This window comes from Ambystoma mexicanum, chromosome 4p, assembly GCF_040938575.1.
Source record: "Ambystoma mexicanum isolate Mex_15411 chromosome 4p, UKY_AmexF1_1, whole genome shotgun sequence".
Lineage (NCBI taxonomy): Eukaryota > Metazoa > Chordata > Amphibia > Caudata > Ambystomatidae > Ambystoma > Ambystoma mexicanum.
Genome location: NC_090927.1, coordinates 827,078,624 through 827,102,814, shown reverse-complemented (window position 1 = coordinate 827,102,814; position 24,191 = coordinate 827,078,624). Strand labels below are relative to the sequence as shown.

At 46.0% G+C, this 24,191-nt stretch overlaps 1 protein-coding gene across 4 annotated transcripts in view; it reads right to left on the bottom strand.

The window, feature by feature from the left end:
* PNISR (PNN interacting serine and arginine rich protein) overlaps positions 1 to 24,191 on the bottom strand; it is a 508,713-nt gene that overhangs the window by 195,600 nt on the left and 288,922 nt on the right. For 2 of the 4 annotated variants that reach the window (XM_069606402.1, XM_069606401.1), the window contains exons 3-4: positions 12,778 to 12,816; positions 2,909 to 3,091 (exon numbers count right to left, since the gene is read on the bottom strand). In XM_069606402.1, coding sequence (XP_069462503.1) covers positions 2,909 to 3,091; positions 12,778 to 12,816 — 222 coding nt within the window. The remainder of the gene's footprint in view (positions 1 to 2,908; positions 3,092 to 12,777; positions 12,817 to 24,191) is intronic. The other 2 variants (XM_069606404.1, XM_069606403.1) reach the window with 1 other exon arrangement.

Here is a 24,191-nt window from a genome sequence, read left to right as displayed (position 1 = left end):
TCACTGGCATAGGGCAAAATACATAACAAGCACCTACAAAGGAAGGCAAGTATTAGTATGCAGCACTAGAGGTCCACAGAGGTACAACATTAACGATGTATAGGGCCTTGTGCCCAAATGTTCACCAAGTTCCACACAGTTTTGAGAGACAGGAAAAAGTTAGTGGAGGGCTTCTTGGGTCCAGTGAAGATCCAAGGGGTAGAGGACAAGTTGTTCTAGTGAATAAAAGTGTCCCCCCATTTTCGGAATGCTTGCGCCTACAAGAAATGGCAAAGCCAAACTGTAAAGTTTCTAAAAGTTACCAAACTTAATTGGGAGATAGGGGTTCAGTTAAGTACTGTTACAACTCACCCCCTGTACTCAAATTCTTCTTAGGACTTAGCATGTCTTCTGAAGAGGGTCCAAGGTTGCGTTTCCCACCTTCAGCTCCGGTCCTCGATACCCATGGGTTGCAGGTTCGAGCACTACCCCAGTCAGCGACAAATGCTGGTGCAAGGTTTTCAAGATGGAGAATGCACAAGAACTAGATGCAGTGCCCCTCCCAGCACTGGAGTGGATGCAGGAAAGTGGTTTTTGGACGACTGACATCAATGCACAGTGAAGCAGGGGGACACCTGTTGCGGCAAGACTTCCATCTCATGTCCCCTTGATGCTGGAACCACGACATTTGGCAGAGATGAGCCCTGTAGCACAAGCTGTCGATCCTCAAAGTTCCAGGCCTCAATGCGAACAGCGAGGTCTACAGCACGGTAGCAGAAACTCTGAGCTGGGCAGCCACTGGTTGATTGAAGGGCACTTCTGAGGGCTCTTCTTCGCAGGACTCCGAGCGGATGTTGAGAATGGATGTTTCCTCCACTCCAAGGGTCAAAGCTCCTTCGCAGGACTTCTGAAGATCACCTACAAGACATGGCTCTTCCAACGGATCCATGGTCTGCTCACATATCTTGCAGCTGGACAGGATACTTGTCTCCTTCAGGTTTCTTCCAGGATCTCTCTGAAAAGGGTGCAGGAGTCCGCTTATCCAAAAGCCAGTTAAGAGCCGAAACTCCCACTAGCCAACCAAAGATTTGGCCCACACACACCACAGCAGTGGTGGTGGTGGTCCAATCAGGACCACTGATGGCACAGCTCATGCACACCATTCAGACACTGAAACCAGTTTGTGGATTGGGACCAGATGTTCCCAACCCACTTCCTGGCAGCAAACGCACATGGCCCTGCAATAGCCCGCAAAAAGCCTCTGTTTACACAAGCACTGAAAGTCCATATAATGATTTTCCTGTCCTCACAGGTCAAGGGTTGGTGACGAGGTGGCCTAGGAACAAAATGAAAAACGGGGCGGCATGGCCATGTTTGGACACTAGCCACAGTATGTAGCCAAACGCGGTAAATGCGGTACGGCTAAATAACATTAAATAGCAAAGTCACCAGTATGTCCCCTCAGGCAACAAAGTAACCAGAAAGCCTCTGAGCGTTAGTCTAGGGCAAAACAACAAGTATACCCAGTTTTAAGATGCATTGTAAAATGATAGAAAGTTAACACAAGTGGCAACAATGTAACAAGACTAAGGGAAACAATGTTTCAGAGTACTTAAAGCCTGAAGGACAGGTCAGTTTCCCCACGACAAATGAGCAAAAGCCAGTGTAGTGAAGCTGAAGGCTTCACTGTACAGTAAAATGTTCAGGTCAAATTAAAAAATAAAAGCAAAAGGTTTGAGGGTCCATAGAAATAGAGGTAAAGGTGTTCTAAAGAGAAATCTTTCCTAACAATCTCCCAACCTTTTCCGCTTTAAAAAGGCAGATATTCTTACACTCTGCCCAATATGAAAGGGTTGTTCCATCTGCATCTGTGTCCATTTAACCTCAGTCCTTCGTTCTCTCCTCATTGATATGTGCATAAAGGCATTAGGCGGATTGCTAACAAATACAGGGAGTTACTTGTTCGTCCCCTGTAGACATGGAGTCACTCATCAGGGAATGCTCCCAGTGTGGGCTATCACCAAGATTCTCTCCAACCCCCACATCCCCAAGTACAACGTCCAGGAATCTCACAGCTCTCGTCCTAGTACTCTTAATAGCATGGGCTCCAGAGTACCACTTCCACCTACCCATACTCACTTAACCAACCCCTAATATCTCACGTTTAAAGTGTGACACAACAAGAGTCCCAGGTGAGGAGGACACAGTTGACATCTGATGAGTAGAGTGAGTCTGGAAGTCCTTGACAGGCAGAAATAATGAAAAGGAAGGCTCCTGCTAATGACCACATTGGCTTGCTATTTATTGTATTGCCTTCCTGGATTTAGCTTTGCCAAAAGAGGAGCAGCACTTAAAGACTATGGGCATCATTACAGGTTGGGCAGTAATCTGCCGCAATACAGCCCAACAGAATTACTGTTACCGCCACTTAATCGGCAGATTTAACACCGGATTACAAGTGGTGGTGACGGTGTTAGTCCCCATTAATTTGGAGTCCATGGGACTCCATTTGGGATTTCTGTGGAATTACTGCCACCATAATTCCGCAGATTTTTCGGCTGAAAGTGGGAGGATTTATCCACACTTCAGGGCCAAACTCGTATGGCGGACCAGGAAAATTGGCAGTAATTGCATTACTGGCACTTTTTCCCCACACCGAAATACTCGTAATGAGGCCTTATATGTCGATAGTGCCAAGAGGAGAATATGGATTCCTCATTTCTACTGCCATGACATTATGCACTGGACATAAAACACATTGCTCGAAACTCATCAGATGCAACTTGCAGACTTTCGGGTACACGTCTACCCTAATATTCGTCAATCTGAGTTCAGTCTACTGGTACTTGCATACATTTGGATCACCACAGAAGCACTGACGGAAAACAAGAAAAAAAAATGCTCAAGTAGGTAAAATGCAATAACAAACCTGGTTGCCACATTCTGTTGAAATGTGGGTCAGACTGGAAGTTGCCATGGTTATTTGGGTTAACTTCTATTGATGAAACATCTTGTCCATTCGGGACCACAGATTGCTGGCCCACTGTATCAGTGCCAGTTGCTTCCCGCTGGGCAATCCATGCCTGGGCTAAAGCAGCCCAATCAATTTGACCTATATTAATAAAAATAGAAGCAGTAGATAAAAAATAGAAGCATGTAACTAAGATTCTATCAACCACAGAGGAGTCTTTACATATGATCAAGAAAAGCAAAGCTAAGTGGAAACTTTAAAATACATTACTTGTCGCAAGTCTGAGGAAATCCTATCGCTCTGCCATATTGCTATACATCAGGTTTTTAGTTAATTATTTTGTCTGCTGGACAAGTAGGTCTCTGAAAGATGCCGGTATAAGACAAGCGCAAGATTTAGGCGCCTGCAGCTGCTGAGACTGGCCATGGTACTGGTAGTGCAATGCAGGTAAAGTTTTCCAGGGCTTGCAACATTACATTGTTGGAACTTTACCCAGACCTCTGCTGCGTGTGTGGTGTGTGAACAGCAATCCAACCAAGGAAAAGCTCCAACAAAAGTAAGGAGGTTCCAGGACAGGTGAACTAAGGACTAGGGCCATCATGAGAGAAAGAAGGGAGATGGGAAGAGGCATCAGGATAGCACAGTTGGATAAACATGTGCACACAGCATAGGGTTCTTCCTTGCACAGAAGTGGGCATAGTCAAGGGAAGGCACGTTGAATCCCAAGCACGCCAGTGGTAGAAGTGCACCAAACAAAGTAGTGGAACCGTGGTCACAGAAGGGGAGAGGGCAGGCGCCAGCATAGTGCAACATGTGGCAAGGTGTTGCGGCTGGGGCATTGCAATCGTCCAAGTGACTAGTAACTAAGGGTCCCAATACAACTTTTACTTGCACAGGGACATGAATGGATAAATCCTCTATATAGAATCGCGAATATGGTCGTAAAAAGAGGAATGGTAAACAGAAAAAAAAATCAAAGTAGTGGAACACCGCTCCCGACCGTTCCCACTCACTTCGATCACTGACCCAAGGAAACAGGCGGGTTGTGGGGGGGGGGGGGTTGAATCCCAAAAAGGCAAGCATCCTTGTAGATCTGGCGATGGAGCGAAGGTCAGACAGGTTGACTGAAGTTAAAATGGATCAAGGGGAAGTATTTAGTTGGAGGCAGCTCCGAGCCGCATGAAGGGGCAGACAGCAGCAATCGATAAGTAATTTCATGCAATCTGCACTCAATAAAACGAGGTGGAGGCTTTTAGGAAGGTGGGTGGCCGTTTGGGCTCAGTTTTGTGGTCCCTCTGTTCAATGCTCCGGTATGGGCATCATTGGAGGGTGCGTTCTGGAGGCAAGTATCTGGTGGGCTTCCGTTGCAGGCTGCTCATTAGCCAGATTAAGCATTTGTGCCCACAAAATACCAACATTCCAATTTCTCCATTCACACACCACAGGCTGTCTTTTCAAAGCAATGTGGATCCTCATACAAGGTCAGCTTTCTTTTCGGAATGGGAATCATCACGGCAAGTGATTAGGCGCTTTGTGTCTTCTGAACTAAAGGAAGCTTGCAAATGGCTTGCTGACCAATGAATGATATTCCGATAATTAAGACTTGCATTGTGGACTGCCGTCTATCAGCTTTACAAACGCAAGCTGAAGCAACGACAGAAGGCACCATGAAGGCATAGATTGGGACAGATCAAAGAGTAAAACTGGGCAGCCAGCATAAAGCCAAGAGTGGAGACGACCAAAGACAGCTCAGGCAGGAGCAAACGGAGGAGAGGCTAGATACAGGTGTCCCACCACCCCTCTGGACAAACGGAAGCTTCCTACTTGATGCGCTAGTACCAGGAGGATAACAAAGATTGTGGAAAAACATCTCAAACCATCCCAGCATGGGTCACCCAGCCCATCCAGTAAGGACGACCAGGAGGACAATGACCCCCTTGCCGATGATCCCATTACATTATTTGGACCGACATCTGGAATGCCTGGAATCTTTTTTTCCTCTGGTCTAATTCAGTCTTTTATATGTTGTTCCTGTGGCGTGTTCCCTTTGTTGCCTTTGATTTAATGCCCGTTTGTGTTGTGTGCACCTCTTTGCCCATGGGCACGGTACAAATAAATACAAATAGAGTAACATCAGCCCAAGAACATCATCCAGCATCCAAAGGAAGCAACTGAAGTTGACAAGACGAAGCCCAGCCGATATGACTTGGTCCTACAGATTCAGCATCCTATCTTCATGACAAATCCAGCAATTTATGTCATAAAACCAGAAGAATTGAGGAACACTCAGGGACTTCGATGTATTCACATTCACTCACCGGCTGGCCTGACCAGCCCTCCAATCACACCACAATGTTTTTCTTTTTTAATATATGGATTAGGTTTTTCATCAAAATACATTTCCATCACACAGGTTTCAGTAACAGTCTCAAAAACAGGAATAGCCTATACCATTATAACTACAATACCATTTAAGTCCTTAACCATACCAAATCTTACAACTTAAAATAACAACTCATTACAAATCCCATGTGAAAAAGAGAAGAGACAAAATACAATACTTCACACATACATCACATTAAACAAAACACACAACAACAAAAAATAAACCTTTCCCCCTCTCTTCTCCCTTACTCATAAAGGCAAGGAATGATTGCAGGCCACGAAGTACAGCTAACTGACACGGTGGTAGAAATATTGGAAAAACTGAACATGCTAAATTAGATCTGAAGGGAAGTGTTTATCAGCACAGCAAGGGGGGGGGGGTGCTATATGGTCGGTCCATCACCCTTGGACATATGAAAATGGGAGTAATTGCTCCACTGCGATTTTGAGAAGTGGGGAGAATGGATTCATTTTATTGAAGCTATTATGTGTAAAAGGCTATTAAACTTTTTTTATTTTGGTTCATTTTCTCAATTTCTGTGAATGATTAATTGTGTTTGATCAAGAATTGTAAAGGTTCTAATGATTTATTTTCGAACCAATAAAATAAAAAATAAATGCATTAAACGGACCCCATAGTGATCTTTTCCACCTTTGTCTTTCAAAGGAATTTTTTCATATTTAGACAAGATCTGTAATTCTACTAGCCAATCGTCCACACTGGGTTTCTTCCTAGTCTTCCAGACTTAATCGCTACCACCATAGCCTTATCAATCCAGGCATTATGCTTTCTTGTAGTTAAACACCTCCCTTTATGCATGAGCAGAATCACATTAGCAGCCGACTCAGTGTATATTGGGTTGTATGGCACAGGGAATGCTTAGGGCCTCCTGGAATTATTCAGCAACTCTGCTAAGAAAATGCTGGAAACTCATGCCTCCCTAAAATCTAGCCGGGTTGAAACCAAACCATCCATCGCATGGTACATCCCCAAGCTAGCCTCCAAACGCTCAAAGCCCTAAAGAAACAGTGGTGCAAAAACGATAACTCTGGAGACCTCACCAACCTCAAATCTCTGCCCGGAAACTGAAGCATTTGGATTACAGAGGCCAAATCTGCCTACTATTACTCCACCACCACTGCAGCAGCCTCCAACAGCAGCAAAGCCCTCTTTGAAGTAGTAAAGCATTGTACCAAACCCTCACCCGACTCAGCAACTCAGGAGGAAAAATGCAAGAGAATGAACACTTTTATTGAAAAAAAAAAAGAAAAGAAAACAAAACACTAAATCGAGAGGCTATCGAATCAACCTCTCACAGCATTAGCATCCCCTGGACGCTCGCTGTCCTTTTATAACTCGAATCCTCCCCTTTTCCCCCAGATCTATAAATGATGGACTCCCTCAAACCTACTTCTTATTCCGACAATATAATTCCGGCCTCCATCATTAAACAATTGACTCTAGGTCTCCGGTGATCCTCTCACCAATCCTTTTAACCTTTACATGGAGCCTCTGGGAACTCTCCTCAAAGATCCTAAAATAGCCATCTACCAAAAGGCAGACGATACTCAGTGCGCTCCTCAACGTAATCAATGTGTCCCCCACAGAAGGATCATTTCGGGACACCCTCAAGACTGGTCTTGTGTCTTTTGAAAAAACCAACCCAAGATCCAGACGACCTGGCCAACTACAGGCCCATTACGAACCTCCCGTTTATTGGCAAAATCTTTGAAAAAGTTGCTACACAACTACTCACCAGAATCGAACAACTGCACCGCCTAAATGACCATCAGACAGGGTTCAGCCCAAAGTGTAGCATCCAGACAGCCCCCATCCATGTGGTGGATGATGTTCTCCAAATCAAAGACAAGAAGGGCGACTCTTGCCGCCTCGTCGTCGTCCTTGACCTCGCGGCTGCATTAGACACTATACCACTGCATACTTCTCTCCCTCCTTGTTGAAAGGATGGGATTCTCTGGCAATGTCCTGAATTGGTTTATCTCCTACCCCTCAGGCAGACACCAGGCTGTCCATATTAACCCGTTACATTCCAACCGACTCCAGGTCTCCTGCACAGTCCCCAAAGGCTTCATCCTCTCACCAATTCTTTAAACCTTTAAAATGGAGCCTCTGGGCACTCTCCTCAAAGATTCAAATATAGCCATCCACCAATACGCAGACGATACTCGGTTGTACACGAGAGAAAACAGTGTGCAGGACATATTTCATCTCTGTGATTGCCTAGCCATCACCCAGTCCTGAATGTCGATGGCCTACCTCAAAATAAACCAGTTTAAGTCTGAATTTGTCCTAATCAGTCCGCCCGCTAAAAAACAACTTGCCCAACAATGGCTCAAGGATATGCGCCTAGCAGGATTTGACCCACAACTCTGAATCCTTAGGCTTCAACAGTGACGGCAATTTGTCCTTTCAGAAACACACAGCCAAGAAGGCTCAAATAGCCTGGTTCAAAATCTCTTGTCTTTCAAAAATCTAACCTTTCATCCCGCTGCAGGACCTCCGGACCATAGTAATGGCCTTTGTGGTCTTGCACATCGATGGGGAAATTCTCTCCTCACAGGGCTCGCAGCTGCTCCTTTGGCTCCTCTAAAAGCAGGCCACCAGGCTGCAGCACGTCTTATTATGGGAGCACTGAAATTTGACCAAATTACCCACATCCTACATGAAATACATTGGCTTCCACTCCAAGCCAGGATACTGTTCAAGACTGCATGTGCCATCTACAAAGCAGTCACGAGTGCCACACCAGCATATCTGGCAGCTAAGCTCCACATATTTGGTGGCACACGCTCCTCACGCAGTACAATCGACCAACCAGCTTAAATCACAACTTGTCCACAAAGAGGACCCACAAACAAATCCTTCTCTCGTCATGAACCCACCCTCACAAATTCGATCCCGGTGTCAACTCGGAATAGCCCCACAATTCTCCAATTTCACTCAACTGGTTCTTTCAGCAACACCTGACCAAGGTCTAATTCCAATGGACACACATACCGACGCACAGACATCACAGTAGTGCGCTACTGTTAAAAGATGCCAGCACAAATGCCGGCTACCAACACTCTGTACAGCGCTCGAGCTAGGTCCGTTGTTTTAAACACTAAAATATAAAGCTTGCCGCAGTAGTGTCAAAGCACAGACATGCCTGGAATAGCTTAAAAAGGGAATTGGATAGAGCAGGGTGCATTTGCACTCAACACTACCCCTTGGCTATGGATATTGGACTATTGGTGAGAAAGAAATGTCCTGTGTGTATGAATAGAATTGAGGTGGCAAGTCACTTTATTTATGGCTGGCAAGTAGCTTGCTACCTACATTGTTTGCCCCTTGGGATAGAGGGTACAGATTTGGCAAGAGAAGAGACGGGGCAAATCAAAGCCAACATGACAGAAAATAATATTTCCACAAACTATTTTAAAAGTTACAGCTTCTGATATTAACATTGGCTCTGCGATCATCTCCTGCACCCAGAAACCCCTGGCGAGTTAAGTCTCAGGCACGCCTGGATATTGTGTACAAAGCTGAGATCACTCAGATATTGACACATACTTTGATTGCAATAAACTGGGTGCCACCTCTGCGGGGGTAACATGGGAAGCCTTCAAGGTATACATACGGGGCATGTCCATATCCAGGGAAGCAGGTATACTAAAAGCAATAAGGTGAGACCTTCACTGCTCTGAAGATAAGCTCAAGCACCTACAACAGGAATACTTAACCTCACCTAGCCCCAAAATACTGAAAAATATCCAAACCGAGTTGGAGCTCTTTGAAGCACACGCACTTAAGGAAATACAATGCTTCACATGCCCAGGCAGCTAAAAGAAACAGCGAGGGCGAAAGGGTGGGTAGAACGCTAGCTAGGTTAGTCAAATCGGAGTGTGGACATGTGCAAGTAGACTGCATCCTACACGGGAAGGGATTCCCCCCCAGTGGCCTGACCAGATCATCCTAAATGTATTCTCTAGCTTATATGGCACCCTATATGCGGCGGAGCAACCGCATTATGTAAACGCTGTACAATCCCTTTTAGAGGGGATTCCCATTTCATGCCGGAGCTCGCAGACTAGGGAGGAGCTTGAGAATCCGATCTCACTGGAAGAAATAGCGAAGGTAATATCAGAAATCCCGAAAGGTAAAGCTCCAGGACCCGACGGGCTTCACCCCGCCCCATCCCTTCATCCCCCCTCCCCAATTCTTAATTTAGTAGGTGAGGATAAGTCCTGTAATTTTACAACTCTGTTCAGGAACGTAGGGAGATTGCTAAACCCACAGCCTATAATGATACACTCTGTTATCAATGGAGCACCAATTGTCAAGCGTAATTTTGCGCAAGACTTTTTAGTCCTTGGTTCTAACACAATCGGACGCCATTTTTTTTATTGAGCCAGGCTAAAATGTTATTCTTCAAAGATTCCCTGGATTCCGGATGACTCAGCTTGGCAACATTGGTAATAATCACGTTTCTGGAATCCAAAACAAAACTCCAAGTCTGGGTCCAAAATCCTAGCCATAGTTCCTTTTCTTTGTCGAATATCCTTAGGCAAAGAGGGGGCCTTTATAACAGCCAGTTTAGAAGGGGGCAGAGAACCTTCCGATAAAAACTCACCCACTGGACGAAAAATGAATGAAATCACTCCATAACTCCACCCTTACTGCCACTCTGACAGATGTCACTATAACAGTCCTCCTGAAGCCCGGGAAACCGAGCAATGACTGTGGATCCTACAGACCATTGTCCCCTATGACTATAGACACTAAAATCTTCGCAAAGGTTCCGGCAAATAGGCTTATACCGCTTATGCCCTATATAACACATGACGATCAAGGGGGCTTTGTTCCCAGTAGATCGACATCCTTGAATATCAAGAGACTCTTTAATGGCCAGGATCGATTCTAAACCGGTGGCACTCACATTGGACCCCCAGAAGGCCGCTGACATGGTTTTGTGGCAATACATGTGGGAGGTCTTGGGAAGGATGGGATTCAATCCCGAAATGAACAGATTATATTAAGTTGCTACACACTTGCCATACAGCCAGTGAATTGGCAACTCACAGATCATCATTTGCCTTGGGTAGTGGCACGCGACAGGGGTTCCCGTTTTCCCCACTCCGCTTTGCATTGGTTATTGAACCTATGGCTGATATGATTAGAGCTCACCACATCCATCGAGGCATCCGACTGAAAGACCAGCCAGAGATGATATTAAAAGCAGACGAAGTTCTGCTGTACGTCAGAGAGCCTCAGGTGAACCTTGGTCCTATACTGAGAGAATTCAAATGTGGGGCTTCTGCGGGTTTACAATTATAGCAAATCCGAAATATTCCTGCTCACAGAAAATACCAGAAGGCAGACGAGTGAATTTCTGCTTCGTTGGTCCCCAGAGGGATTCAGATATTTAGGGATGTAGGTTTCTGGGACGAAGGCATCGTTATTAGCAGATGATTATGTAGCTATGGAAACCCATGTTGTAAACAAGTTAACTAGATGGCAATCATTACCAATCACCATGGCGGGTAGACTATCCTGGATAAAGATGGTGTTCGTTCCAAAACTACTGTATATATTCGCAAATGTTCCTATCTGGCCCGGGAAGGATTATTTTGCGTCATTACATAGTCATTGTGCACAATTCCTGTGGCATGCGGGAGCCGTGCGGAAAGAATAGGCAGATATGTCTCTTCCGTATGAGAGAGGAGGCTTTACAGCCCCTGACCTTGAGCTATACTGGACAGCAGCACAGGTCCAGTATGCTTCGTTTTGGTATGGTGATGTCCATCGACCACCACATGTTAAACTTGAGCAACTGGCAGTCGGGGAATCCGATCTCTCATACTGAACCGCACCTACAGAGGTGATTGCCCATTTGACCCGATTGCCACCACGTTACACGTCTGGCACAGGCTGTTGCCAGCAGACACTGTACCGGATCCTAACTCAAGCTCTTTTCCCATGTGGAGATTCCCGGGCCTAGAAGCCACACATGACCCGGCAATACTAATCCATTGGAAGGGGCTAGACTATAAAACACTGGCGGGCATGTTCCCTGAAGGGAGGTGCATAACACCACAAACATGGCAGGGGGTTCACTCGGATTCTGGCCTTGAAATGCTGCAATACTATAGACTCTGTGCATCCATTCGATGCTGATGGCCATGTTTCCCCATCGAACCCTTGGAAATTCAGAGTTACAGTACATTGCCAACGAGTAGGACGCACATGGATTAGGTCATCTCTGTATAAGTTGCTGCTGCAGAAATGTCCGGACGTGACGGCACAGGTGTGTGCTAAATGAGAGGCTGATCCAGGCATAGACTCGTCGGCTGCACAGTGGAGATCTATGTGTTTGCACACGTACGGTTTCTCTCAATTTCAGGTTCCGTTGTATACAATACAAACTGCTGAATAGATTGTATTATACTCCCCAGAGGATTAATCATTTTGCCCAGAACATGCTCCATAAATGCCCCAGATGCCACTCCACTGAGGCTGATCATCTACACGTTTTGGTCATGCACCCGCCTTCCGGACCTTTGGGACAGGGTCTTGCAAATGCTTACTGACATAATAATTGGGACCTGTTGAATGTGCCCCACTTGGTGTACTTTTTGGAATATGGGATAAAACTATGAGCAAACATTTTTTGCCATTTGTAAATATAAGCTGTATTGTTGCCAAGAGATGCATACTCTAGTGTGAGAAACAAACGTCCCCACCTAACACTAAAATGTGGCTCACAGCACTCACCTGGACTCAAACACGTGTGGAGGAATTCTTAAACCTAGTGCCTCCACCATCCCGCCCTAAGAACATCTGGTCCGAATTTGTCATACCTGGCGGCCAATCAAGTGGGGGGCGTAAAATTGAAGGTACACTTTACCATCCATCTATTGTTGCCTCTGCATCTGTATAAATGTGCCTTTACTATGACCAACAGATGTACCCAAGAGGTTACATTCATAATCCTGTTCATAATTCTGTAACGATGCAAAGTGTACAGCATGTATTTCATGTACTCTGCTATGTTTTTGCCAATAAATAAAAGGTTAACAAAAAAGGTACAGCTTGAGTTAACGACAGGAACTCATAAATTCAAAGTCAAACGGCAGAGGTTAGCTTGAATTTTAATGGCAGAAACACCTTAGCCATCAAGACTCCAACAATCACTACAATCACTACAATTCTGCACTCATTACTGCTCAAAAAGGTAAGTTTGGTATAAGCAAGACAATTATGGATAGCCAAACTAGGTATAGACCTTGATTACAATAGGACCATGAAGAAATTATTTGGTCCGCACTTGAAAATCCCATGTACGCAAAATACCTGGTGAACACAAAACCAGCAGCCATGAGAATCAAACAAGGAAAATAGAGCTTCCAACCAATGACAATCCAAAAACTAACACACATACTTCCCATCTCCTCGGCATACTCCAATACTGCAAGCTCACCTGTCAATAGAAAACCACAGCGTCAGGATACCAAAATAATCACCACATGACAGAAATGTATGCACTATTCACCTGGGTTGCAGTCATAACAATGTATTGGTTGTTTGAATTGAATTTTAGGCAACGGTTAAAACAACTAATTTTTTTTAAATGGCCCGCTGCCAGCGAGGGACGGCCGATTAGTTAAAACAGTGAAAGCACGTTCATCAAGTCCCCTCCGAGTAAATGTGTTTTTACAGAGTGAATGTGTTCCAAGTAACATGATTTTAAAATCCTGTCATCCAGTGGCTGAAATCCAGAGTCATTTTGTAAGATTTTTTAAACATTTTGTAAGCAAATGTAGGCCTAGTGGACATGAGCACACCTGGAATCGAACAACTCCATTTGACATATGAAACTGCACAAAACTACATGGCTCGTTGCCACCTTGAGATTTTCTTTCCGCTGGCATTTCAAGAACAGTAAACATTTCTGGAGAAAATGTATGGCTTCCAAAGGGTCCCATGTCACGTGTGACACCTTGAAATAGTCCTGGCTTTTCGCTTTTTCATGACTTAACTTATTTCATATTGGCCAATTGGTGAAGGCAAAGAGCAAATCCTAAAACATTTGTTGCCACAAAATGAAGCTGAAACCATGGAAAAGACCCTCACCAAACTCCTCCATTCCCAACCCAGTATTATGGTAGTTTGACTAAGGGTGGAAAAATGTTTAGTTTGCCAAAAAACAGAGGTTCTGTATTGGAGACCTTCCAGTAGACTGCAGAACATATATCAATGGAGTACCCCAGCCCGCTTGTTTATTTATATGGTGTGCCGAACCCCGAGGTATCTGGGCGCAGTTAGATGGTTACAAATATAAAAAGGTAGCACAATACAAATTAAAACAGTCAACTAAAAATACACAATAATACAGTGATATACGCAAGTAGTGGTAGCACAATAGATTAATATGTTATGTTAAAGGTACTTATATAGTGCACCATCACCAACGGAATTAGTCCCCAGGCTCTCTGGCAGATCTGTAAACAGGAGGAGGGCGGGTAGGGTTAGTCGGGAGGAGGGGAGAGGTGGTGTACTGGTTGTATACGAATTGTTCGTATTACAACTGTTCGAATGACAATTTACCTTTTCACAATTGACCGAATTGTGAAGGTCAATTGTAACATATGCGGGGGGAAACCCCCCGCAACCCATATATATATATATTCAATTGTGAAAAGGTCAATTGTGACCCTTTAAATTCGGTCAATTGTTCATTCGAACAATTGTAAACTATCAATTTGGGTAATACCGGTGTACTGTTGGAAGCTTCAGCTCGTTATACACCGAGTGCTGGGCTTTGAGGCAATTATCGGATCGGGTGAGGCCTTGTGTGCTGTAGGTGCTGTCTATGTGTTGTTGATGCAGTATGGTAAAGTGCGTGCGGATTGCTGGGAGAGAAACGGTTGTGTGAGTTTTGTGTGGGTTGGGTATGCAGAAAATTGAGGGTTGGGTTAGTGGGATCTGTATCCTGGTTTAGGTACTTCTGGTTCAGTTTGAGCTGTATCCCTGTGGGTGGGGTTGTTGCTGGTTCCTTTTGGGCCGTCTCACTGTGGTGGGGCTGCGCGCATCCAGCTGTATCATATTGAGTCATGTATGGGGTGGTAGGTGTGTCTGAACTATTTCTTCGGGTGCTAAACTAGGTTGGTGCTATCTATTCTCTCGTTATCTAATGTGACACTGGTCAGTTCAAACTTTGAATAGTTCATGGTCAGAATGATGTTGGATGAGGCATCCTAGTGCATCCATCTTGGTCAGCCTGTGTATTCCGTCGTCAGTTTCCTCCTATCATGACTATCTTTCAGTTAATTCTTTGGTTTCCATTAGGTGACTTCCTTAGGGCTATTGTTTAGTTCTAGTTTGTGTGTGATGGCGCATTGTGCTTCCAGCTGTATCTTGATAAGCATTGTGTAAAGTGGGTGCTTAGTCTGTTTCTCACCCTCTGGACTGGATCCAATGGTACGGGGTTTCCTATTCCCTAGCTGTCTGCTGTGATTAGGTCTGCTGGGAATGGCTATAGTTTAGGGTCCTACTGATATGTTGTCCTGGTGTTTGTCTTCGTCTTGCTATGTGTTCTGTCTTTGGTCCTATTACAGCTGTCTCTCGGTTAGTCCTGGGATTTTTCCTTACGGTTTTTCTGTAGATTGCTTGGTGTGGATCAGGGACTGTTTCTTCGTTCATCAATGTTTTAGTTGTGATGTGAAGTAACAATTGCCAATGAGCATGGTAAATGATTGCGATAAAACGCACAGCACATATATTTACATATATTTACCACATAATGGGAACGTCTAGACAAGTTCTGGAAGGATGAGAGTATACAACATGTGAAAAGAGCCATGATTTGGTGCATTTTATGAAACTTTGGTTCCGATCTTAAGGATACTGGTATGGAGTTCCATAGTTTGGCGGCGAATACAGGAAAACTACTGCCTCCTGATTTTTGAAGTCTAAATCTAGGAACCTTAAGGCAGTGAGAGTGTATTGTTCTGGTAGGGCGTTTGGAGGTATTTTTTAGCAAAAATGTCAGCAACATATTTGCGGGCCGAATTGTGGAGACATTTGTGAGTAAGGGTTAATGCCTTCAAATTGAAATTAATTCTGTCATTGATTGAAAGCAATTTTGCGTTCCGTCTGGCAGCTGAGAAGTGCTGTGTTTTCAGGATGTTTAACGCAGTGTTTAGTGCGTTATTTTGCAAAATGTACAGTTTGTTCCTATTGTGTTTACTAGACCATAAGTATAAGGCATTACAATAGTCTGGTTTGGACAGAATTAGTGTTCTAGGCAAGGTGGTACAGCTGGACGTTGAGCGAAATTGTTTACATGAATTGACTTGTTTTAGGTTTAGCACTGAGCCAAGGTAGAAGCCCAAGGTCTTTAACTCATTAGATACTATGATGTAGTTGCCATCAATATTAAATGATTTGAATTTATTACTCAGATTGTTTAGTTTGGAAGTGGAACCAATAAGCAGGAGATCTGTCTTATCGTTAAGACAGGGGCCATCCAAGCTTGGATAATATGGTAGATCTTGTTGAGTAGGGTGGTCTCGGTACGATTACCAGTGATGGGTATGAGAATCTGGGTGTCATCTGCATAGTTCGTGAAGGTGACACCCAGATTATCAAGGTTGTCGAAAAGGGGCTTGGTAAAAATATTATACATCGTGGGCGAGACGCACGACACCTATGGAACTCCACATGTCATAGGTTCAGGATCGGCTCATGCATTAGAGAAGACCCTTATAGTTTGTCCAAGAAGGATTGAATCCAAGCAGTAGCCTCAGAAGTGGGTACTAGCTGACCTTTGGGGTGAGCGAGGCCCTTTTGCATCACTCGCATACTTCACTCATTTTGATTGGGGTGCATTGTGAAGTCCCTATGACTACCAGTGCAGAGAATGTCACCTTTTGTTTTTCATCTTCATTTTTACAGTGTAGCACAAGTCACCTTAAGTGGAGTGCTATATGGACACTGTGCCGTTTAGCTTTTCTTTAAGTAACATCCCAGTTACAATTCTGATGTCTATTGAACAGATTGGTAGCTGTGACCTTTTTCTTTACCTTTATTCCCCAGTGGACTCATCCACCTCTCTCCCCTTTCACCTCCCCTCCCCCTTAATGGCTTTTTGAGTGCCATATACTCAAAGTGGCTGCTCCTCGTTAGGAGGGATTTTCAGAACCAATACTGATGCAGGGGTTTCGATAGCACATGAGCAGGCTTTTTCACATTTGGTATACTCAAGCTCTGTATTGCATATGACGAGTAACAAGGCTTGGACCTAGGAGATCAGTGTGCAGGGACAGTTCAGACAGATGGTGAAGCAATTAGTTTTCACAGATGTATAAAAATAACATATTAGTCCCAAACATGCATGTAAAAATGGGGTTGCTGCGGTAGATCCCTGTGTTCGGCATGCATGAAGTATATACATATCGGGGGCACCTTCTCTGGCACAAATACCCATTGACCTCTGTTCTGACCAGGTCTCTTTCTCTACTCTCTCTGTGAAGGTTCAAGAAAAACCAGTAGCTCATTGCACAATGCCTGGAATAGGAGGAAGGTACTGGCTACCCAAATGAGAACAGAAAAGTTTTTCATTTGCAGGTGCCAAATGGAAGAACAGACTATCCCACAAACCACAGTCAGATTACAGGGGGTTAGGGGAGGGGAGAAGTAGGGGGATAATGGTGCAACTGTAATGGAAGAGAGACGATTAAAAGACTGCCCAAAGATGGGTGACATCTAGGAACACTCCTAAAAACGCAGTAGGACATCTGACTTACCGAATGAAAGACCCAGAGAACAATGACCATGGTAACCACACAGCAAAATATTGCCTAGGACAGATTGGCCCTGGGAAGCATCCGACTTGGGTAACCAATGGAAGCTTCCAGGCAGGAAGGGGAGGGCAGAAAAGGCTATGGTGTGTTCCACTCCTGGTATGTATCCGGCAACAGTGGCATCCATCTTACATGCCCACTATACATTACGAGGACAATCCCTGCACCCATAGGTGTTCCTACACGGGGTCCAGATACTATTCGGTTGGCTGCCAGGGATAAAGTGAAAGACATTTAGACTACCTCCAGAATTTCTGTTCAGGCCCTCATGGCACAAGTACAATACCCCAGGCACACGGGCACTGCTGTATCTAGAGGAGGTGCACACAAAAAGACATGGTGATCTCATGCAGGAAAGAGGTGTAGGACATGGAATGGCGTACAGTACTCTGTAGCGACCACGCATTAACATTGACTGACCTGGCTGACGTAGATCTCTATGCAGATGGGGAAGAGGAGGAGAACAGAGTGTTGTTTTAACTACACATCTCATACCCGATAGTGATGGAAGGGCTGAAACCGCAGATGAACTTGTCAAAAAACAGGCAAGTTACACGCTAGACGTCTTAAAAAAGGTCCCAGGACAAAGGGGCCCAATGACGTGGGAGTGCTCAAACTATTCTGTTTTTCTTTTCTTTCCTCAGGTAGATGGGATGACGGCTCCTCTGACCTCATCCTTTTCCTGATCTTACCAAGACAGGCCAAAATCCACGGTCCTGAAGATGAGAAATAATAATCATCGAAACCGGTTGACCTCTTTTTAAAACCAAGGATATCCCAGGAAACCAATCGGGATACCCCTCTGAAGAAAAAGACCAAGCAACATATTGTGTTATTTAAGAAGTTTCTCCCCAAGAAAAAACGTTATACCACGGACTCCTGTACTAAAAAACCGATCCAAGTGGCAAAGGACGAAGTAGAATATATTATAAAGGCAACCCTGAACAACAACCTCAAGAAAAGCCAGAAAAAACAAAAATATAACAAAACAAGACCACCTGAAAGGAGGTGATAACGGTTGGGCCGAAATAACCCCTTTTTTATTCAGCAATCACAAGAGTGATCCATCACTTGGGGTCCACACACTTCGCACGAAGGTCAATAAAAGAAAAAAGGTCCCATGACCTACGAAATAGTTCCTCTTTGAAATGTGGCCCCAAGTCCTACCCAGACACTAATCTCCGCCCTCACTTCTTTATGGGCAGAAGATCTGCGCACCCCACTCCGAAGGATAGCAGTCCGCATGTTATGAGGGCTACTCTAGAAGAAAGGATAATCTGAGTCCACCCATTAAATGGCACATGAATAACTAAAAGTTCCCACGCTAAAAAGTGGACCCCACGAAGTGTTCGTGTGTGTTAAAAACATATTAACATAACACTTCAGAATAAACTATAAAGAATAACCAATCGGTTTCCCCGAGTGTGTTTCCACATGCAAATCCAAGCAGATACAATCATCAGAAATGCAATTACGGTAAGTAATACAGGTCTTCTGATGCTCGTTAATCTGCTTAGAATCACATGCTGTGCATAGACTAGCGAGTTGTACCCAGAGATTGTGGTGGAATGTGTGAAGGAACAGTAGCAAAGATGTTTTCGCACCACTTGTCCCACCTGAGAATCAGCCCTAGAGTGTGTATCTAGGCAGTAATGTTGTGTAAAGGTGTGTACAAAAAAACAAAACTCCAGGTTGCTGCTTTATAAATGGACTCAAGAGGAACATTTGCAATGAATGCTATGGAAGCCCCAGTGTCCAGAGTAGAGTGCGCGCTAGGCTTCAAGGGCAGATCTCTTGGCAAGTGCGTAGCACAGTGTGATGCAGTTTACAATCCACGGAGAAATGGCTGAAAGACAATTTGAACAGCTGTGTCCAGAGTTTCCTGCATGGACGCCCTCATTCTAGGTAAGCCTTGCTGCCCCTACCTCCTGGCACAGGCTTCCCCTGCATTTAAACTTCCAATCAGGGCTGACCGGGAGGCGCAAGCCAGCCTGTTCTTCCAATGCCCACTTCTAAGGCCCCTGTCTGCTACCATGAAGTTACTACCACAACCTGACCCTCCGGGATGCTGTCAGATCACTCAGCCGTGAACCTGGACTACCTAGTCTCTTGCTCTTCCCTCTCCATGGTATAGTTGCCCTCCTCTGCCTACCTCTTCTTTTTCTCTCGATCTTCACTCCTCTCTCTGCTTGCTCTAACTTGTCTACCTGTTTGCTCTCTAATTGCCAACGTCCTAGCATCTGCCTCCAACTCATGCCTCGTTTCCTTCACCGATGTTGCCTCAGCATAGCCTATGATAGTCAAATCTGGGTGTGTTTTTGTAACTGCAATTTGGGAGTGATTTTTCACATTACTTTTGTGACCTCAACTGTAACCTGCTAGCCCAGTGACTTTTCCTTACCGCTTTTCTTGCATATTCTTCACACTGCCATCCTCTCTACTTGCTCATGGCGGTATCTGCGTCTCCTAATTACTCCAACTGCTTCTCTATTAACTATCCTTCCCTTCTCACCAAGTCTGGTAAGAAAAAAATTCAAAAAGGAGATCTTGGCTTCCAACCCTGGCCTCCCCATCGCTGATACTTATTCCAGTGCCTCTGCCAGACAAACCCTCACTGACATTCTCTTTTTTGTTCCTTCGCCTGATCTTTGGACCCTGCATATGACCTCAGTGCTTTGCCCTACCTCCTCCTCCTCCTCTCCCATTAATGGTGGCACCCGCTGGGCAGTCCTCATGGATTTCTTTGACTCCTCCAGAGTCAACATTAATGTCTACCTGAATGGCACAGTCGTGGTGCAAGGCCCTCAGGCAAATCTCCTCTTTGATAGACGGTTTCCCCGCCTCATCAACTTCCTCACTTCTGCAGCTGTCCCTTAGTCTCCTAACTTAGCTACCTTGGCCTCCTCTCCCTCTACCTCATCCCAAGCTCCCTCCTCACCTCCGCAGGGCGTACCCCTAATTTGTACCCCTCCCTGGAAGGTTTTTAAGGCTGGCAACCTTCTACATCTTGCCACTCTCAACTCTCGTTCTGCTGTCAAACACTCTTCTGACATCTGTCACCTCCTAGAAGAACTTGTCCTTAACGTCCTCGGTCTTACCGAGACGTGGTTCACGGCTAGCTCCGTCATGAGTTTTGACACACTCATCCCTGACCGCTACAAGATCCTCTCCGCCCCCAGATCCAACTGGCCTGGAGGGGGAGTAGTCCTGATCTTCCCCGAGTGGATTCCTGCCTCTATCATCCCCATTCAGACACTCGTATTTTGAATGCCTTGTCTGCAGGCTCTCTCACCGTTACAACTCTCAACCGGCACCGTCGGCAAATTACTTCTTTTCTCTCCGAATGGGCAGACCTTGCCTCCTCCCTCCTGGCCTCAACCACCAAACTCCTCCTCCTTGGTGATCTCAACATCCATCTGGATTCTCCCTGTTCTTCATCTGCGCTCTTTCGAGACCTCTGCAACTCACTTTCCCTCTCTATCCTCCCCTCTGGCCCGACTCACTCTGCTGGTCACACACTTGATGTCTTTATCTCCTCTGGCCTCCCCCTCTCCACCCCTCTATCCTGGAGTGATCATTGCCTCCTCTCCTCCCATCTGTCTATCTCCTCCCCCCTCCAGACCCGGACACAGCCCTGTCCCTGCTCTACTACTCTATCTCTTCTACTCTTGATGTTCTTGCCCCTGTCATGAGGATCCGTTTGAAGTCCAAAGCCAAGTGTAATTCCTGGTACGACGGACCCATCTACACTCAAATGAAAGTGTAGGGCGGCTGAGAGGAAATGGAGGGCTTCCTGCTCATCCTCTGACAAACTGGCTTGCCGCCTGCTCCAAAGCCAATACCGTCTCTCTGTCCACTCCAAGAAGAGAGCTCACATTCAAGCCCGCGTCTCTGAGGCATCTAACAACTTGGCCGAACTCTAAAATCTGCAAGGAGCTGGCCAACCCTGCTGCAGTCTCCACGCCCCCCTCTTTGCAATGCCCAAGCCTCTCACTTTCATTCCAAAGACATCTTATCCACCCTCTCCTCCACCTCGCCTCCTCACCCTCCCGGCTTGCTGACCCTCATTCAGCCACCCCCCCATCCTCCTTTTTCTCCTCATTTCCTCTTTTCTCCCCGGATGAGATTGCTAGACAAGTTTGATCTATGAAAGACTCATCAAAACAGGTCAACCCAAGTTCCTCTAAAACCATCAAGGACCACATCGATACCCTCGCTCCGGCCCTGGCCGATTTCTGCAACTATTCCTTTGCCTCTGGATCTTTCCCTCCCCCCCCCCCCCTTCAAGCACTCCCTTGTACATCCCCTCCCCAAGAAACCCACAGCTGCTCCCCTCTTGTCCGGCTAACCACCGCCCAATTTCCATGACTCCCTTTTTGGGGAAGCTGCTGGAAAAATTGGCCATGTCCCAGCTTAACCTTCTTTCTGACTCTGTTGGCTCTCTCCATGACCACCAATCTGGATTCAGAGCTGCCAGAAGCACGAAAACTGCTCTCCTGAACATACGTGAAGACCTGCTCTCTAACCTTGACTCTAACATTCGCTCTATCCTCATCCTTCTTGATCGCTCCTCTGCTTTCGACACGGTCAACCATACCATCCTGCTCAATCTCAATGACAACCTGGGTATCACTGATCAGGCTCTGGCCTGGCTGACCCCTTTCCTTTCTGATCGACCCTCCCAGGTAACACTCGAGTCCTTCCTATCCACCATCTCCTTCTCTACCTGTGGTGTTCCCCAGGGGTCTAACCTCTCACCCTAGCTTTTCAACCAATACCTGGCAACTCTCGCCTACTGCACTTCCATTTTCTGCTCAAATTTTCAGTACTATGCTGATGACAACTAATTTTCAGGCTTCCTTCAGCCACCTCCTCGCCTTCCCTCATCTCGGATTGCCTATCCGCCATTCAAAATTGGTGTGCTGCCAACGATCTTTGTCTTCATGCCAATAAAACTGATTTCCTCCTCATTGGGACACCATCATCCTTTCCCCTCACTCTCTGGCCACCCTCCCTTGGCCCTCCGCCTACCCATACTTGTGAGGCTAAGAATCTCGGGGTCATCTTTGACTCCACACATACCTGGCATCTCTAACATGTCAAACTTCTTATTGCACCTCCTTAGAGGTACTCTGCCTTTCCTCTCCTTCCCCCAGAAGCTCAGTCTGCCAAGCTCTGGTTCTCTCCAGGTTGGACTATTGGAACAACCTCTTTCTAAATCTACCTGTCTCCACCTTCCGCCCTTTACAACTAATCCAGAACAGGACTGCGAGACTTGTCCTCAGCCTCAAGCCCTCGGATCGTATCTCTCCAGCTCTGAAATCCCTTCATTGGCTCCCTGTGGATGCAAGGATTAAAATGTAAAACCCTCTGCATTGTCCACAATGCTTTCTGGGGCCTGGGACAGAAATACCTTCAACTATCCCTCCGTAAATACCTACCTTCTCAAGCCCTTCACTCCTCTACGTCAAATTCCCTCAGGGTCGGGTGTTGCTGGGGGCAGATCTCAGTCTTCGGCTGGGGCCTCCCTTTGGAACAGCCACCCGACCACCCTGAAACTTTAGGAGAACCATCTCCGGTTCCGAAAGCACCTCAAGACCTTACTCTTCGCTTCTTCTTTGCCCCTCTTCTCCCCTGCTAATCTGTTTCTCTCGCTCGGCATCGTGCACCTGGCCACCCTCTGTCCTTCGGGCCCAGGTACCTGCGCACCCAGTCTCCCTTCTGAACTGCCTCCGGGCTACACCTGGCACTGGGATCTGTTTCCGTACCCATACAGCCCCCCCCTTCCTCTACACTTATCAGATATACTCTGATTAATCATGCACTTGCCACGTGTCTGTTCTCCCCTGTTCCGCTCCCTTTGCTTGGTCGCACTATGAAACACTTGTGTATGAGCGCGATATAAATAAAACATCATATCATTGATGTAACTGCGACCAGGAAGGGCGGTTTTGTAAGTGAGTGCTTTAAGGCTAGCATTAAGCATAGGTTAAGAAAGGAGGTCCCATTAGTCTAGTTAATACAACATTCAGGTGCCATCCAGGAGCTGGTTTGGAAATAGGGGGGTGAAGTCTTTTAACCCCCTCCATAAAGGCCTCGATTGCTGGTATTTTCCACCATGAAACCTTCTTCTATGTGGTGTAGGCTGAAAGTGCAGCTAAGTGTACTTTTAGAGAGTAGAAAACTAACCCCGAGTCTAGTAGATGAGTCAGGTACAGGACAATCATCTGTGGAAGATGAATCAGTCAGGTTGATGATCTTGGTATTGCATCAGATGACGAAGCGTTTCCATTTATTGGAGTAGCAATGTCTTGTGTTGGGTTTTTGTGCTTCCCTAAGTATGTCCATGCATCTCTGAGGGAGGTGGAGGTGTCCGAACACTATGACCTCAGGAGCCAGACTGCTAGATTGAGAGTTTGTGGGCATGGATGCAGTGTCTCTCCCCAATCTTACGACAGCATGTTGTACAGGCATGGCAGTTTCTTCACCGGAGCGACTGGCATTGCCATGAAGTGAGAGAACCAGGGTTGTCGGGCCACATCAGGGCCACCAGAATCATCACGACTGGTTCCTGGTGCACTATCTTGTTGAGTAAAGAAGTCGGGGTGGGGGCGGGGGGTGGGCGGGTAAAGCGTAGACAAATTTCCCCGACCATGTTATCCAGAGACCATTCCCTCTCGGAGCGGTTCTTCGTGTACCTGGAGGTATAATCTGGGCATTGCGCATTCTTCAGAGTTGCGAACAAGTCAATCTCTGGGAGGCCCCAGTCTGCGAAGACGTTGAATAGAATGTCTTCGTGCAGCTGCCATTCATACTCTATGGATAGTGGGAAGTCTCTGCTGAGCACGTCTGCCAGTAGATCGAGTACCCCTGGTAAGTGTTGCGACAGGAGGAACATCTTGTGTTTGAGAGCCCACTTCCAAATGTTCTGGGACAGTTTGGATAGCATGGGAGAGTGCGTGCCCCCGTTTGTTCAGGTAGTACATGGCCG